General features: G+C 54.4%; 1 protein-coding gene and 1 long non-coding RNA gene across 6 annotated transcripts in view; one reads left to right on the forward strand and one right to left on the reverse strand.

The window, feature by feature from the left end:
• Positions 1-10326: 10326 nt before the first annotated feature.
• Positions 10327-15494, forward strand: part of Jade2 (jade family PHD finger 2) — a 46137-nt gene continuing 40969 nt past the window's right edge. The window contains exon 1 of one of the 5 annotated variants that reach the window (XM_005376157.2): positions 10327-10432. Coding sequence is in view for 1 of the 5 variants with exons in the window: in XM_005376152.2 (XP_005376209.1) it covers positions 12296-12742 (447 nt within the window). In the remaining 4 variants the exon portion in view is untranslated. The other 4 variants (XM_005376156.2, XM_005376155.2, XM_005376153.2 and 1 more) reach the window with 4 other exon arrangements.
• Positions 12600-15450, reverse strand: LOC102016892. Its single transcript, XR_259663.2, has 3 exons — positions 13563-15450; positions 12930-13388; positions 12600-12692 (listed from the first exon to the last, which is right to left on the reverse strand). It is a non-coding gene; the product is annotated as an uncharacterized LOC102016892 (long non-coding RNA).

The following is a 15494-nucleotide window of genomic DNA, read 5'->3' on the forward strand; positions in this document are numbered from 1 at the left end:
CCAGGGAGGTCCCCACCACCCACTGCAGTCCCCTCTGCCTCACCCCCGACCCTCCTCTCCTTCCCACTCACAAGTAAGGGCAGTGCGGGCTTTCTTCTTTGTGTAGAACTTGCCTTCAGGAGTTGTTAGGCAGATGATGAGCCCGTTCCTGGCCTAGCTGGGAATCCGCTCAACAAGAATTCCCTGCTGCTAAGCATCTTAGCGGCACGGGCCGCAAGTCCCCATTCATGCTAAGCCTCTCCCCAGAACCCTGGCCACAGAGGGAGCGCATTTAGAAGCTGCCTGTCTTCTGCCACAGCTGCAGGTCCTGGATGCCCAGGAGTCATAGTGCCCAGGCCGCCACTTCCTCACAAGTCACTTTCTCAAGCCTTGAGGAAGGAACAGCTCTGTCACTAAGGCCTGAAGGAGGCATCCAAGACAGCCACCTTGCTCCTGGGAGCACCACCCAGTGCCCCATTAAAGACACCTTGCCTGGGGTGAGGCATTGCAGGGCTAGTGGACCCTGCAGTGAGCCATAAACCCACCACATACTTGACTGTTCAAATCCACTGTCCGCCCCTCCTGCCTCCCGCGGCATCTCAGGGCAGGGACCTCATCTAACCTATCTCTAGCTTGATGCCAGGCAGGGCTTGGGCCCAGAGTGGCATAACTATGCTTGAACATTGCTCACACCAACATCCCCCAGGCCTAGCACCCAAGCCCTGGCTTCTGCAGCTTCCCCTGTCCTTGCAGCCAGTCCAGAGCCCTCAGTGCACCAGTTCTTGTTTTTTTTTTTTGTTTGTTTGTTTGTTTGTTTGTTTTTTCTCCGGTACCGGGAACCGAACTCACGACCTTGCTCTTGCCAGGCAAGCGCTTTTGCCGCTGAGCTAAATCCCCAGCCCAAGTGCACCAGTTCTTATGAGCCAGTTAGCATCCATCAGGCAATGAATTACCCCAGGAATGCTCAACATGTGCTGGGCAAAATGGCACTCCACTTGCCAGAGGAGGTGGTGCTCCTGGGGGCCACGCTGCTCAGGACCTCTTCCTGACCGCCGCCCCGACTTCCGGCAGGCCACAGGCACCCCTAGAGCCCAACCTCCATGAGGGGTCCCCCGTCGAGGCTGGCCCAGTGGGGGCATCTCAGGGTGACCCTGACCCTGGGGCCCAGAGACGGGGCTTGGCTGCACGGGGGCAGCATGGGACAGCCCAGAAGGCAGCTTTTCAAAGAAGCGTGGTCCATCGAACAATGCTTTGGTCTCCGAAGGGTTCCTGGCACTTGTGGGGCAGCCAGCACCACCCCACAGCAGAGGGCTTCTTGGGGTGCCCATAACCCCAGGGTCAACTCCTCCCTATCTCCACAGTCCTGAGCCCAGCCCCTCACCCCTTCCTAGTCTCCTCCCTGCACTCCAACCCAGACCAGTCAGGGTTTTGGTGTGTATTTTTCCAGCCGTTTTATTTCCCTAACTTGTGTGCGTGAGTGTGTGTGTGTGTCTGTAGGTATTCAAATAAAAATGTACACACTGGGGCTGGGGGTGTGGCCCTGGCCGAGCACCTGCTTAGCATGTACAAGGTCGTAGGTTTGCTCCCCAACTTTCCTTTTAGTGTGTTTTGACGGCACACAGGATCACGTGGTACGTGGCACCCTGAAATGTGCTTGTCCCTTGACACTTCGCATACTAGACACACAAAGCCGCATGATGCCACTTCCCCCTTTGCTGCCTCGTTCTGTTCACGCTGCGCTTTACTAAGTTGGTTCTGTACTGATGGGTGCTCCAGCAGCTTCCAGCTTCTTGCTGTTAGGAGCAGGACCATAACAACCCTTCTCAAACAGGTCCCCTCGTCCCACCCTAGGGGTCTCTGAGGGGGCGGCTCCTGCAGGTGAACGGCATGCTCTGGTCTATTCCTTCTGCTGTGTGGCCCCTGCAGGTCTCACCGTCACTTCGGTTGGCTCCTGATATGCTTTCCTGGAGAAAGGGACGTTCCTTCCTCAGGAGAGCTCCAGGCTTAGCATTGTGCTCTGTACCCTCCAGCGCTGTGTGACCCGGCAGATGCCATCTCTGTGTCTGGGACATCCTTCACCCTCCCGGTCACACTGGAATCTCAGGTGCTCTGGTCGGCCTGTGGCTCGCACCCGAAGGAGTCACATGTCTGAAGATTGGCCCGCAGTGTGGGGAGGTGGCGGGGGATGGAGCCTTCAATGGGAGGCTAGGGGGAGGTCCTTGGGGGCCCTGCCGTCCTTGGGGAATGCTGGTCTCCCAGAGTGAGGCTTCCGGTTTTGTTTGGTTTATGGACTAGAGATTGAAGCCGGGGCCTCACATGTGCTAGGCACCACACCACTGAGCTATCCTCTCAGCCTCTTAAAATAAGTTCTCATGGATCACGTTGTCATAAAAGCCTGAGCCTGAACTTCCGGCTTCCCATCTTGCCATGTGACTGCCCTCTGAAGTGCCCTCCTGCTACTGGGAGAATATCTGCCGATGAATTGCGCCCCGGAACTGGACCCGAGCCAGCGCTGGGCTGTGCCCTTCACCCTTTAGAACTGTGAGTTTAAAAACCTCTTCTCTTCACAAAGCGCCGAGGCTCAGGATTTTGTATTTTTCTTTTTTTGCAGTGCTGCGTTCTGAACCTAGGTCCTGTTACACTCCAAGCCCAAACGGTGTTTTGCTGTAGTAATGAAAAGCAGACCCATACACCATTTCCACGTCCATGCCCAGGCCTCGCTCAAGAAATTCTTTTCACCAGTTCAAGCCCCAGACTCCTAAACATCTTGATTAACTACAGCAATCTTACCGGCCTGACTTCCTAAATGGGCACAGATCCTATGGGTTGGGATCTAGCTCAGTGGCAGAGCACTTGCTAGCATCAAAAGGCCCTGGGTTTGAACCCTAGCATTGGAAAAAGAAATAAATTGATTAAATGAACACAAATCCTACAAAGACAGGCTCTGGACCTAAAACTCACCGCCTTAGTACATACAGACTAATCCTGTAGGTATAGGTATTTATAGGGCTGGGGATGTAGCTTAGTGGTAGAGTGTTTGCCTACCATGCACAAGGCCCTCAGTTCACATCCCCAGTACCACAAAAAAAAGTATTTATAAATTGTTTTGTTTTGTTTTTCTGCTTTTTTGAGACAGGGTCTTGCTCTTGTAATTCAGGATGGTCTTAAACTCACTATGTAGCCCAGGCTGGCCTCAAACTCATGGCAATCTTCTCGCCTCAGCCTCCTGAGTGCTGGGATTCCAGGCATGCACCACGACACCCAGATATTACTGTTATCATTATTATTTTGTACCTGAGGTGGAGCTCAGGGCCTCAAACACGTTAGGCAAGTGCTCTGGTAAGCTATACCCTTAGGCCCTTTTATTTTATTCTGAGACAGAGTCTCACTAAATTGTCCCAGCCTTGGGTTTGCAATCTTCCTACCTCAGCCTCATAGGTGGCTGGGACTATAGGCAGGCACCCGCCTCACACACTCACCACGGTAAGTCCATGCGAGGGAAGAGGCTGTCAGACACAAGGGAAAATGCTGGGGAAGGTGAGAGGGTTCTGTTTGCGCTGCTCAACTTGATGCTAGTGCCTGAACTTTCGGTGGTTCTTGGGCTGGGCTGGGCCCCTCAGCTCGGAGCAGATGCCTCACACTTTGACACTCATTGGCCAGGCCCGACTTGGCCACACTGGCTGCTGCCAGTTTCTAAGGACATGTCTGTAGGCCTCAGGGGTCTCCATTGCCTGCTGCCATCTGTGGCCAGTGGGCGAGGTCTGAGGGTCTAAGAAGGGACAGGTGGCCCGGCTGGCACATTATCCAGACAACTGGGGATTGGTCTGCACCGTCTCTGAACTGCCGGCGAAGGCTCCAGAGGGGCCCATCAGAGCCAAGTCAGGATCTTGCCAGGGCAGGGTCCTGAGCCACGAACAGCCCTGGCTAGCTTCTCCCTTGGTCCCATGCCGCAGCTGCACTTCCTGCCTGGAGCCCAGGAGAGGCTGAAGCTGCTGTCTTGTCCTCCCTGAATGCCAAATATGTGTTCTACACAGGTCTTGGCATAATAACAGGAGCTCAGGAAATATTTACTCAATGGCCAAAGGGATGAACACTCATCCTCCTTTAGAGCGGCCGCCTCACGCCACTGACTAGAGGTGGGAGGGGAAAGACCGGATTCTAAAAACAGAGGAGTCGGAAGGAAGTGTGAGCAAACCACACCTGTATCTGTGCGCTCGGATTGTGCGCTCGGATTCCACTCTTCCCCGGCAGGATTCCCCAGGAAGCCCAAGGGGAGGGCAGGCGCTCTCCCCCGAGTTCCTGCTGTTTCCAGTGACTCTGACCTAGGAGCGTCAGGGTCAGCGGGCGCTTGTGAGAGATGCAGCCCCTCAAGCCCCACCCTAGACTTCAGCATCAGAATCTGACAAGCACAGGACCCCAGCTGAGCGGTGCTCACGTCACCTAGGGACAAGGGGCACCCCTGCTGCAAGGGAGCGAACAGCAGCAGCCTGCGCTGCTTGAAAGAGGCAGGAGAGCGTGGCTGACTACACCGGGGCCTCTGCCTACCTTGATGACTCAGACAAATTACTGAGTCACATATTTTCTGTCTCTCCAGTCCTTAAATACTGCCTGGAACATCTCAGGCACTCACTAAATATTCAGTGCATGAATGTGGTACAAATCTTATGCTATTTTTTTCAATTAAAGGGCCTAAGGTATGCTGGACCTCTGCTTCTGGACACAAATTGCAACTTATTTAAAAGGATTATTTTGTTCCCAATAAAGCCTCCTGGAAGAAGAGCTATTGTCTCATGAGCAATTAGTGAGTGCTGGGCTGGTGCTTGGAACCCTGCAGACTGCTCTCAGAGCTTCACAAAGTGCGATCCATGGCCAAGGGCAACGAGAAGGACACAGTGCTGGGTGTGGCGGGGCACACACATAATCCCAGCTGTTTAGGGAGCCGAGGCAAGAGGATCTCGAGGTTGAGGCCAGCCTGGGCAAGACCCTGTTTCAAAATTTTACAAAAAGGCTAGAGAATGCAATCCCTGAGTTGCAGAATGCAATCCCCAATTTCAAGAATGAAAGAGAGAGGGAGAGAAGCAGAGACAGACAGACAGACAGAATCTTGTTAAAAATACAGACCTTGGAGCCCTGTCCCAGACCTGTCCATCGAGATAAGGCCCAGAAATGGGCACATGAAAATGTAGGAACGACTGCATCCCTAGTTTGCAGGGGAGGAAACAGGCACAAAGAAGTTCACTGACTTGAACAAAGCCAAGGAGCTGGTGAACGGTATAGGCAGGACTCAAACTCGGGACCAACAAACTTTGGAACCCACAGTATTAATTCTATTGTCTATTATACAGGCAAAACGGATGCTCAGGCTACTTATATTAAGCCATACGAAACACATTCAGTGTATTTCATTTGTGGACAATGTCTGCTAGGCTGAGCTCTTTGCAGTCGGTATTTTTATTGCCCTCAGAATCTGTAGCATCCCTTACCATGCTTAACATATAGAATTCCTCAATAAAAGGTTTTTAAAAAATTTATTTACTTAATTATTTTGGTTTTTTGAGACAGAGTCTGGCGATATAGTTCAGAGTAGCCTTGAACTCACTATGTAGTCGAGGCTACCCTTGAACTTGTGGCGATCCTCCTGCCTCAGCCTCCTGAGTAGCTGAGATTACAAGCCTGCATGACTGCATCCTGCTCCAAAGTTGTCTAAATTGAATCCCACAGCTACATGGTTACCAACTCTCTATATATTATTGGACAAATACGCACACAGTATAGCTCACTGTTAGGTAGCATCTTGGGACAAACTGTAACAACTACCAACTTTACTGTCTTTCTTCAACCCAGTCCAATCAAGCTTTGGCTTACACCGCTCCACTGATATGGCTCTGTCCAGGTCACCAGTGGTATCCATGTTGCTGAACCTAATGATTAATTCTCAATCTTCAGCTTATCTGATCCTCAGCAGTATGGGCACAGAGTTTCCCTTCCTCCTGCAACACCCACCCTAGACATTTAGGACATCCCTCCTAGCTCTGTAGATGCTTCTATTTGAATGGCATCTTTGCTGATAACTGTCCATCTTCTGGACCTCTTAACCTTGCAGTGTCTAAGGGCACAGCTTTGAGCCCTTTTCTTTACATTCATTTTTTTTGTGTGTGTGTGATCTCCAACATCCCTATACCTTTATTTATTTATTTATTTAGTCTTTTTGAGACAGGGTCTCGCTATGCAGTTCAGGCTGGCCTAGAATTCACTTTGTAGCCCAGGCTGGCCTCGAACTCACAGTGATCCTCTTGCCTTAGCCTCCCGAGTGCTGGGATTACAGGCATGCCCAACCACACCTGGCCATCCCTATACCTTTCAATACCATCTACCTGCTGATCATTTTGAAAATGTAGTATCTTCAGCGAGGACCTCACCCTGAGCCGAGGCTGCCATGGTTAGCTGCCTATGAGATGTTTACCACTGCGGGTTGAATAGGCATCTCAAGCTTTATGTCCAGCATGGTGCTCCTAACCCTTCCCCAAAACCTACTCCTTCTAGTTTCTCCTGTCTTAGTTAATGGCGACTCCATTCTGCCATTGCCTTACGATAAAACCCTTGCAGTCATCCTTAACTTCTTTCTCTCCCATTCCATCAGCAAATTCGTCAAGACACACAATCGGACCACTTGTCAACATTTCTGCTGCTACCACTCTGGGCCACTGTAACGTCATCGCTCAACAGGTTTATTAGGTGACCTCCTAAATGCTCTTCCTGCTTCAGCCTTCTCCCCTCCTGTCTGTTCTCCATGTGACAGCCAAGTGACCCGCAAAATCCAGGGTCAGATCATGTCACTCTTCAGCTCAAAACCCCCCGTATCACTCCAGCAAAAGCCAGATTCCTACGAATGTCCTACAAGGCCTCATATAACCTCTTCCTTTTACAAGGCAATCACCCTGCCGTCCCAGAGCCTCTGCATTTTAAACTTGTTGGTCTTTGTAGAGACAAGAGTTCCGAGCCCGTTTTTGTATGTGCCATAGATTTCAAGAGTCTGTGAAGCCCACAGACTCCTTCTAAGTTTGAGATCTTTCAATCCATGAGAGAAGCTGCACAAATTACAAACAAAACTGATTACACTGAAATACAACTTTCAAAATATTTTAACAATGGGTAATGTAGTAATATATGAAAGAAGTAATATATTCATGTGCTTCTTTATTAATTCATTAAATTGTAAGAGCCAGCAGCATAATTTTGAAGAAGTGAGGAGTGTAATGCTGTATTTTAAGGTACTTACAACAACTGTAATGTGATAGGAAATTATCTGATTTGCACTAGTAACAATATCACGGGTGCTGTTAATACCACTAATTTGCTGTCTATATCTGTAATAGAAGAACATGCTATACTTTAATTAGTGAAAATAAAGATGTCATTTTTTTTTTTTCTCATTGAAGGTTAAGATCCCTCGAGTTCTGTCTGCAGCCCTATGGAGCAGAGAACCCATGAGCTCCAGGTTAAGAAGCCCTGGCTGCGAATGTTCCCTCCTAATTCTCTCCTAATATACCCTCACATGCACATATACAACCCATGCACCTCACCACTTTACCTTTTTTGTTTTTTTTACATAGGGTCTCACAACATAGTTCAGGCTGGCCTTGAACTCATTATCCAGACTGGCCTTGAACCTAGGGCAATCTTCCTGCCTCAGCCTCCCAAATGCTGAGCTGGCTCTGGCTGCAGGGGTGAGGGGTTACAGGCATGTATCACCATGGCCAGCTTGCTTTACCTTCTTTTACTCAAAAGCCATGTTCTCATGCTGGGCACAGTGGCATACATGTGTGGTCCCAGCTATTCAGGAGGCTAAGGGAGAAGGATCACAAGTTCAAGGTCAGTCTGGGCAACTTACTGAGACCCTATCCCAAAATAAAAAAAAATTTTTAAAGGGCGGGATGTAACTCAGTGGTAGAGCACTTGCCTAGCATGTACTGGGCCCTGGGCTCCATTCCCAGCACTACGAAAAGAAAAAATAAAAAAAGCCATGTCAGTGAGATGTTATGTTTCCTGACTATTCTACTTAAAATTGCACCCCAACACTATGTGTCCCCCTTTCCTATTTGTTAATCTTTCTCCATAGCACTTAATTACTGCCAAACATAATATATTTCCCATTTATTTATTTTAAAATGGTACATCTCCTTCCTCCAGTAAGCAAGTTCCGCAAGACTGGGCATGTGTGCCTGTCCCATTAGAGCTCCGTCCACAGCGCCTAGAATGCTACCTGGCACACGGGGACCCTCAACAAATTCTCATTGAACACAATGAGCGATTACATCTCTGTGAACTCCTGTTGCTCATTTCTTTGCCTGGAAAAGTTAATGATTTGTGAGACTTTCAGTAAAGATTAAGAAGTTATAATCAGCTTTATCATGATCATTTTATTAGCACTTCCAAGGTCAACCTCAGACAGGCAGGATGCGGAGGGGACACAGGGATTCTGAATGGGCCTCTGCTCCTAAACCAGGTCTCCCAAGGACTCTTCAGGGAGTCTGGGTCTCACTGGGGGTCGTGGAACTACCTCAGAGCCAAAGTGCGACTCGTCAAACTGTCCTTGTCAAGAGAGCTATCGGGGCCCCCAGCCCCTATCAAACCAAAACAATAATGCTTTTTATTTCTAACTGTGGTCAGATGGGAACCCTGATGTCTTGGATACAGCTAGACCAAAATGCCAAGTCTGCCACTGATCATCAGCTGTTGGTAAGTTACTAAACTGTTCCGAACAGGTACAAATGTTTTTTGAAACAAGGATAACACGAAACCACTTACCCGGGGCACAACACAGAGCAGGTGCTCTTTAAATGGTCCCCCCCTCTTGTTTCCATTCCTTTAGGTCATTTTATAACTGCCTCCAAAGCACTTCCCCATTCCAGCTAGGTCTCCTGATAGCCAGGAGGAGGGGCCTGTCCTGTCCTCCCAGCAGGTAAACCCCCCACCCCTGCAGCCAGAGCCACTGCAGACCCCAGGACTTGTGTCTGTCAGCTGACGCCTCCACCTGCACCCCGACACCGGCTGAGACTGTTGTCTGGACCTTGACCATGAAGCCTAGCGGTTACCACAGTTTTCTCTCCTGGGCTCCCCATGCCTGCATTGGGAACTCTTATATGTGTCTTCATAGAGGATAAGACACAAATCATTTCCCCCAAGTTTGCCACTGTTTAAACTTTCAGAGCACACTTTGACCCTTCCCCAAAAAACAGACAGGGAGTGGGGCATTCCGGAATCATAGCTCAGCGGTAAAACACTTCCCTAGCAAGCAAGGCCCTGGATTCAATCCCCTGCACTAAAAGACAAAAACAAAGGGGCACCCAGTAAAGTAGTCCGCGCACTGTGCACTCAGAGTCAGGTCCCGCCTTATACATAAAGCACGGCTGGGTACATCTTGATATACACGTGCCCAGGATGCCCTCTCAAGTCCAATCAGCTCGTTCTAGGAAGAGGCAAGAGACCCATATATGAGTCCACTGGCCCACATCTCCGCATCCTAACTGCAAAGCCTGGATTAGAGGCCAGGTATTCAACCATCCGCTTCCGCACTCCCAGCCTGAAACACCTGTCCCAGGCGCTGACCTTGGCCTGGGAAAATCCTACCACTTGAACACGGAGAGCCAGAACCAGGTCTAACTGTGAGAGGATACCCAGCCCCTCCTCTCGCCCGACAAGCCTCCCCGAACTTTGTGAATGAAGGCCAAGGAAGAGAAATGTTGCAGTGACTCCCTTTGAGCTCGTATTTCTTTCTCATTGCAAAAAGTGCTTATTTCAGCATCCGTCATCTCTCTTTGTTGTGTAGACAATCCGCCCTGTCGGAGGATTGGAGCTGTTATTATGAATTTGTTTATTATTAGATTTATTTCTCCTCTAAGCAAATGTGTTCACAATATTCCATCGGGGAATCTTCTTAATTGTCACATAAATGTCATCTTATGTAAATTGAATATTTATCTTCCCATGGAAAGGGGTGGAGGGAAAAGGAAGAATAAACAACCTTCAGTGTCGGAGAGGGAAAGGGATTCACCCTCGTGTCTTTAAAGCCAAAGGTGGGTTGAAAAAAATCTTTGGATCATCTTAGAGGGAGAGGGGAGGAAAAGTTGGCAACGATGCCCTGGGGATGTCAGGCCAGGCAGCGGGTCTCCCCAAACCTCCATCCCAGGGCCAGCCCACTTTTCCAGCCGGGGCATTCGGAGGAGGCTCGAGGTTGCCCCCCACCCTCCCATCCAGGAGGCAGCCCTTCTCCTTCCTAGAGAGAAGGTGAGCGCGGCGGGCGCAGCGGGGTGGGTGGGTGTGGTTCGCGGCTCCGGGAACCGGCCCAAGGCCCCGCCGCCGCCGGCCAGCCGCCCGACAGCCCGCCCGCCTGGCGAGCGCAGGCTCTTCCACAAACTGCGAGGATCCGAGCGCACTGTTTGTGCACTACAAGGTCAAGTCGGGAAGAGGAGCCGCGGAGGAGGAGGGGCGAGGCGGCGAAGGGTGGGGAGGGGGGCGCCCCGCTTCCGCGCCAAGTGCCAGCCCTCGGAAGTTGCCCCTCGGTTTTTAACCCTTTAGGCGACGAGCGAGGGGGAAGGGGTTGCCCCGGGGCAAACTCCTGCCGGAGTCAGGATCTGCAGCCGCCCACCACCCACCCACCCATCACTGCTTTCCTCACCCCCCCGGAAATGCGGGGCAGCGCCGGGCGCCAGGAGGCACCCGAGATGGGGGAGGGGGCGACGAGCCCCAGAGGGACCCTCGCTACGCACCGCCCCTCTTTCCTTGAGGTCGCCCACAATTTCAACTTTCTCCCGCCCGGAAGGTTAGTTTCCATTTGGGTGGGGGGAGGGCCAGGGCCGCGCCCCCTCCCCCAGACCCGCGCGCGCCCCTCCCCTCCGCTCTCGCCAGCACTTTCTGCTCACTTCTGGCGCTGCAAAACGCCACGCGATTTATTCGATTCACATTTTAAAAATCAGCCCTTCCGAAACCTGGCCGAGGGCGAGGGTCTTCCAGCGCCGGAGCCCCCAGGGGGAGGCGGGGTGCTCGGTGCAGACCTCGTTTCTTCCGCGAGTGTCGCCTCCAGGCTGTTATTTGCAAAGAAACGTCTTTTTGACGCAGGGAGAAATGGCAAATTTTAAGTACGTCATTAATATGGCGCCAAAAGATTTTTTTAAGTATAAGCTTGCTTCTTTTTTTTTTTTTAAGGTTGCGGGGGGCGCCGCCCGGGTCTGGGGTGCGAAGGGGGCGGGGTGTGAGCAGAAAGTGTGAGTGAGTGGAGGGGCGGGGTATGTGTGTGAGTGTGTGAAGTGTGAGCAGACCTGACGGGACTTGCACGGGCGCAGCCGCCGCTCGGGCCCGGCCCTGGGGACAGGGCGGGCTGGGGGCGCCCCGGAGTCCACGAGGAGTCCGGGCCCCGGGTGCAGGCGGGCCGGGGGGGGGGCCGGGCCGGCACCCTCCTCCCCTCCCCGGGGCCCGCAACGCTACCTGAACCGCCGCCGGAGCCAAACAACTGGGCGGAGGGGGGGCGCCGGGGGTGTGGGGAGCGGAGATCCGAGTGAATTAGAAAAAGTGGCTACTCCCCCTCCCTCGCTCCTCCTGCCCGCCCCCACCCCACCCCCACCCCAACACATTTTTTTTTTCTAAAGAGATCACAAGGAAGTCTTGGTTTAAAAAGAAACAGAAACATACACAGGGGGTTGGTGAATGGTGCCGACCGCGGCCATCGCTGTTGGAGGCTATTTTTGTGGGGGGTGAGCGGCGTCCATGGAGTTACTTTGCGCCCACTCCTAGCGGCACCGGTTCGGCTCTGGCGGGCTGACCGTCCCCAGCAGGGGCGCGGGGCTCGGGACGCTGCGGGCCGGGCCGCCTCCCTCGCCACGACCCCGGATGGATGTGCGCCCCCCGCCCTCCCGCGCCGGCCCCAGGAGCTCCTGGTTTCGGGAGCATCCTTCCCGCGCCGGCCCCCGCCGCGGCGCGTAGCCGAGGGCAGCGCCCCTCGGGAGGGCACCGCGGAGCAAGGTAAGATCCAGCCCCGGGCGGATGGGCCCTGCGCATCTCCACGGCATTATTTTGTATTTTTGCAACAGATCTGCCAGCGCTCCTCGCTCCCTCGCTCTCTCTTGCTCGCTCGCTCCCTCTCTCTCTCGCTGGCTGCCTGTTCTAGGAAGCCAGCGCGGGGGGTGGGGGGATGCACAGCACAGGGGAGAGATTGCGCATGTTGGTCAGTCGTGTTTTAAAGAGTACAGTGCGGGGAGATTGAGAGGGGCGCATGCAACAACAACTTTTGGAAGGGTGAGCCTGGCGACCTTCTTTATTAATGACTGCGGCAAAGAGCCCCTGGGCCGGCGAGGGGGCGCGGGCGGGCGGGGGCGCGCCGGGGCTGCAACTTGCCCCGCGGGCTCCGGCCGGTCGGAGGGGCTGCGGCTGGAGCAGGGTGCGGGGGGAGGTCGAGCGGCCGGGGGCGGGGGCTCGCAGAACCCGGAGCTATCAGCCTTCCCGTCGCCCCGAGTTTCATTTTGTTGATACGCAGCACGTCCGGGCGCCGAACCGGGCTGAGCCGGTGCACATGACCCCGCGCTGGGCTCACGTGCAGCGGGTCCGGTCCCAGACACCTTCCGGGGGCCATCGCCTCCGCTCTGCGCCCCCTCTCTGGGCTGGGTGCACGCGGGCGCTGCACGCGGGGGCAGCATGCTCGGCTCCTGGGCTCAGAGGCTCTGCACAAATTAGGCAGTTTTTGTGGAGGGGCGGGGGACACCTTTTCCAGGTGAGTGTGGAGGTGCGCAGCCCCCGCACCTGGGGCGCGGGCTGGGGTCGGGGACAGCGCCCCCTCTGGGGTTGCGCGGCGAGTCCGGCGGGGGACAGGCGCTGAGAGAGTGGAAATGTACCGGCGACGGCCGGAGCGGCGGGTGTGCGCCCGCGGGGCGACAGCAGGGGGCGTGGCCCTTGTTTACCTTCTCCCAACTCTGCCGGTTCGCGTCCCGCTCCGGGGATGGTTCTGCAGTCCCCGGCCCTCCGCCTCCGCCCTTACACCCTGGGTGGTGCGGGGAAGGTGCCGGCAAGTGGCAAACCCCGCCTGGACTCACTCACCTGACCCTCCGACGAGTGACATTGCAGCCCCCGCCCCCACCAAGCGCTGCTGCAGTCCCTCCGCCGGATCCCCGGCCGCGCCCCGCCCCCGGCAGAGGCATCTTCCCGGCCTCACCTCCTTCCTCCCTCCCTCTCTCTTTCCCACCCACTCGCCTGCGCCTGCGGAGCGGCTCCCGCCCGCCTCCTCCCCGCCGGGGTGCAGACTTCTGGCTCCCCACGGGCCCTTCCCGCCCATCCCTGGGTCCTGAAACATCCCCTCCTCCGGCCAAGGAATGAGAGGGGACTTGGCGACTCGTAGCTGTTCCGCCAGAGGATGAGGATGTCTGCGAGACAGGCAGGAAGGCTTCACTCTAGCTTCCAGAGGCCCAGCCGGCCCCGGCCCCGGCCCCTACTACACACCGCTGCCCGGCTTGGTCGCCCCCCCAGCCCCCCGGGGTTTGGGTGCCCTTCCCCAGCCTCCGAGACTCCTCCCCCACCTGGGGAGTCCAGCCACCCACCTCCCGGCGCTGCCCCTGGCCCGAGCCGCCTCTTGCCCTTCCTTCTCCAGGGCCGGAGCCCCCCGCAGCTACCTCCGGCTCCTCCTCCCGGCTCCCGCGGTCGGAATCACGCCGGCGCGCCTCCAGCCTGCGCTCCCGCAGACCGCCTCCGGGGGCAGGCTGGAGGCGCTCGCGAGGTTTCCTCTAATCCCCTTAGCCGCCGCAGCCGGCCGGGGCACTTTTTACCAGCTTGGCCGCAGGCCTCTTGCGGGGGGCTGGGAGGGGAGGGGGAGGGGCGCCGGGTTTCTTTTTGCCAAGGGCACATTGCACCCGGCATCCCTGGTCTTTGCAGTTTTCCCGACCTCGCCTCTGGGCCTAGCACTGGCCGGTTCATCTTCTGCGAGATTCCCAGGCATAAACTTTGATGCAGGGGCGGCGTTAGTGGGGGGGAGGGTGTCATCGAGGAGGGTCGTGTTCGTATCCAGAGCCGTCCCAAAGGGCTCAGGAGGGACTGTGCTGTCAGTAACAGGAGCCTCAGCTCTAAGCCCGGATGAGCTGTTGGACTGCACCCCTTAAGTTTAGATTTGTACCTGGAGCAGGGAGGTGGTAGGACCTCCAGGCCCGTCCTTCCAGGGTGGCACTGACTTCTCACTGGTAGAATTCCTAGTAGGACATTTGGCAAAAGGACCAGACAGAAAGTTGCCAATCGGAGCTGGCCTGGCTTCCCGGGTTCCCAGGATGCTGATTTCTCCCCGCCCCTGACTTCCTTTCTCACCTTAGGGCCCTGAATGAACGCACCATCCCTCTTGTCCCATCGTCCTCAGGCGGGTTGGGACTCGTACAACCATCTACCGAGCACAGGAGGAAAATAACAACAGAATAACTGTAAGGGGGGAACGAATGAGTAATGAAGCTGACCCAGGCAGGAAGGAGGGCTTTCATGTTTAAGCGATGATATTTGCTTTTTAGGTCACAGGCTGCAAAAACAGGCTTTGATCCGAAGTGGGCGAATAATTTATTGAGAAAGTCTGCATGGTAGGGGAAAAGAGGATGTTTGTTTGATCTGGAGCCCTCCCTGTTGTCCCGAGTGCTGCTGGCTGTTGTTTGGAGTGGAAGAGCATTTGGTTCCAGAGCAAACGCTCCTCAGGGAAGTCCTCACCCCGGGCAGCAGGACTTAGTGAGTGTTGGTTTTGAAACTGGCCAAGGGTCTCCCCAGCACTTTCGGAGATGAAGTGTTTAAGGAAAGAGTTGTTTGGGTTCTGGAGGCAGCAAATGTTTCCAGAATGTTTTCCCACCTACATGCTTTTCCTTTCCTTAAATTGCTTGGCCAAAGGGCCAGCAGCACCAATCCAGGAGCCTGGCAGTTCTCTTCCACTTAGCTTTCAATGACAGGTGAGGGGGAACAGCCACGCCCCGGGCCCCTGACGCACCTTGCTGTCTTGAAGTTAGGCCTTTGATACTGATGCCTCCATCTTGGAGATTGTGGGCAGGGTATTCTGGTTAAAACCGGGGTTTCAGTTAATACTTGGGGAGGGGTAATTTCTTGTCTTTGTTTCTAACCAAGGCAGAGATTTTCAGTCCAAATTCTTCCTAACACATGCTGCAGGCAGTCTGGGGACCTCAGGGTTCTTGAGGCTCTCCTGAGGGAAGCCAGGTTAGGGTCACTGGCAGGACACTCCTGGCTTGCTGTACTTCACCAGGGGTCCTTCACCAGGGGTTCCCAGAGCTTCCAGTTAATTGCAGGTCCCTGCTTGAAGTTCAGGAGCCTGTATGGATTGGTCCTAAGGGCTTCAGGAGTTAGGAGTACCTTTGCCACATCCTGGAAATTGTGGGCTTGTATATGTGCACTAACCTTTTTTTTTGTTTGTTTGTTTTTTTTTGTTTTTTTTTGTTTTTCTCTGGTACCTGGAACCGAACTCACGACCTTGCGCTTGCCAGGCAGGCGCTTTTGCC

This window comes from Chinchilla lanigera, unplaced genomic scaffold, assembly GCF_000276665.1.
Source record: "Chinchilla lanigera isolate Chin_1 unplaced genomic scaffold, ChiLan1.0 scaffold00007, whole genome shotgun sequence".
NCBI lineage: Eukaryota > Metazoa > Chordata > Mammalia > Rodentia > Chinchillidae > Chinchilla > Chinchilla lanigera.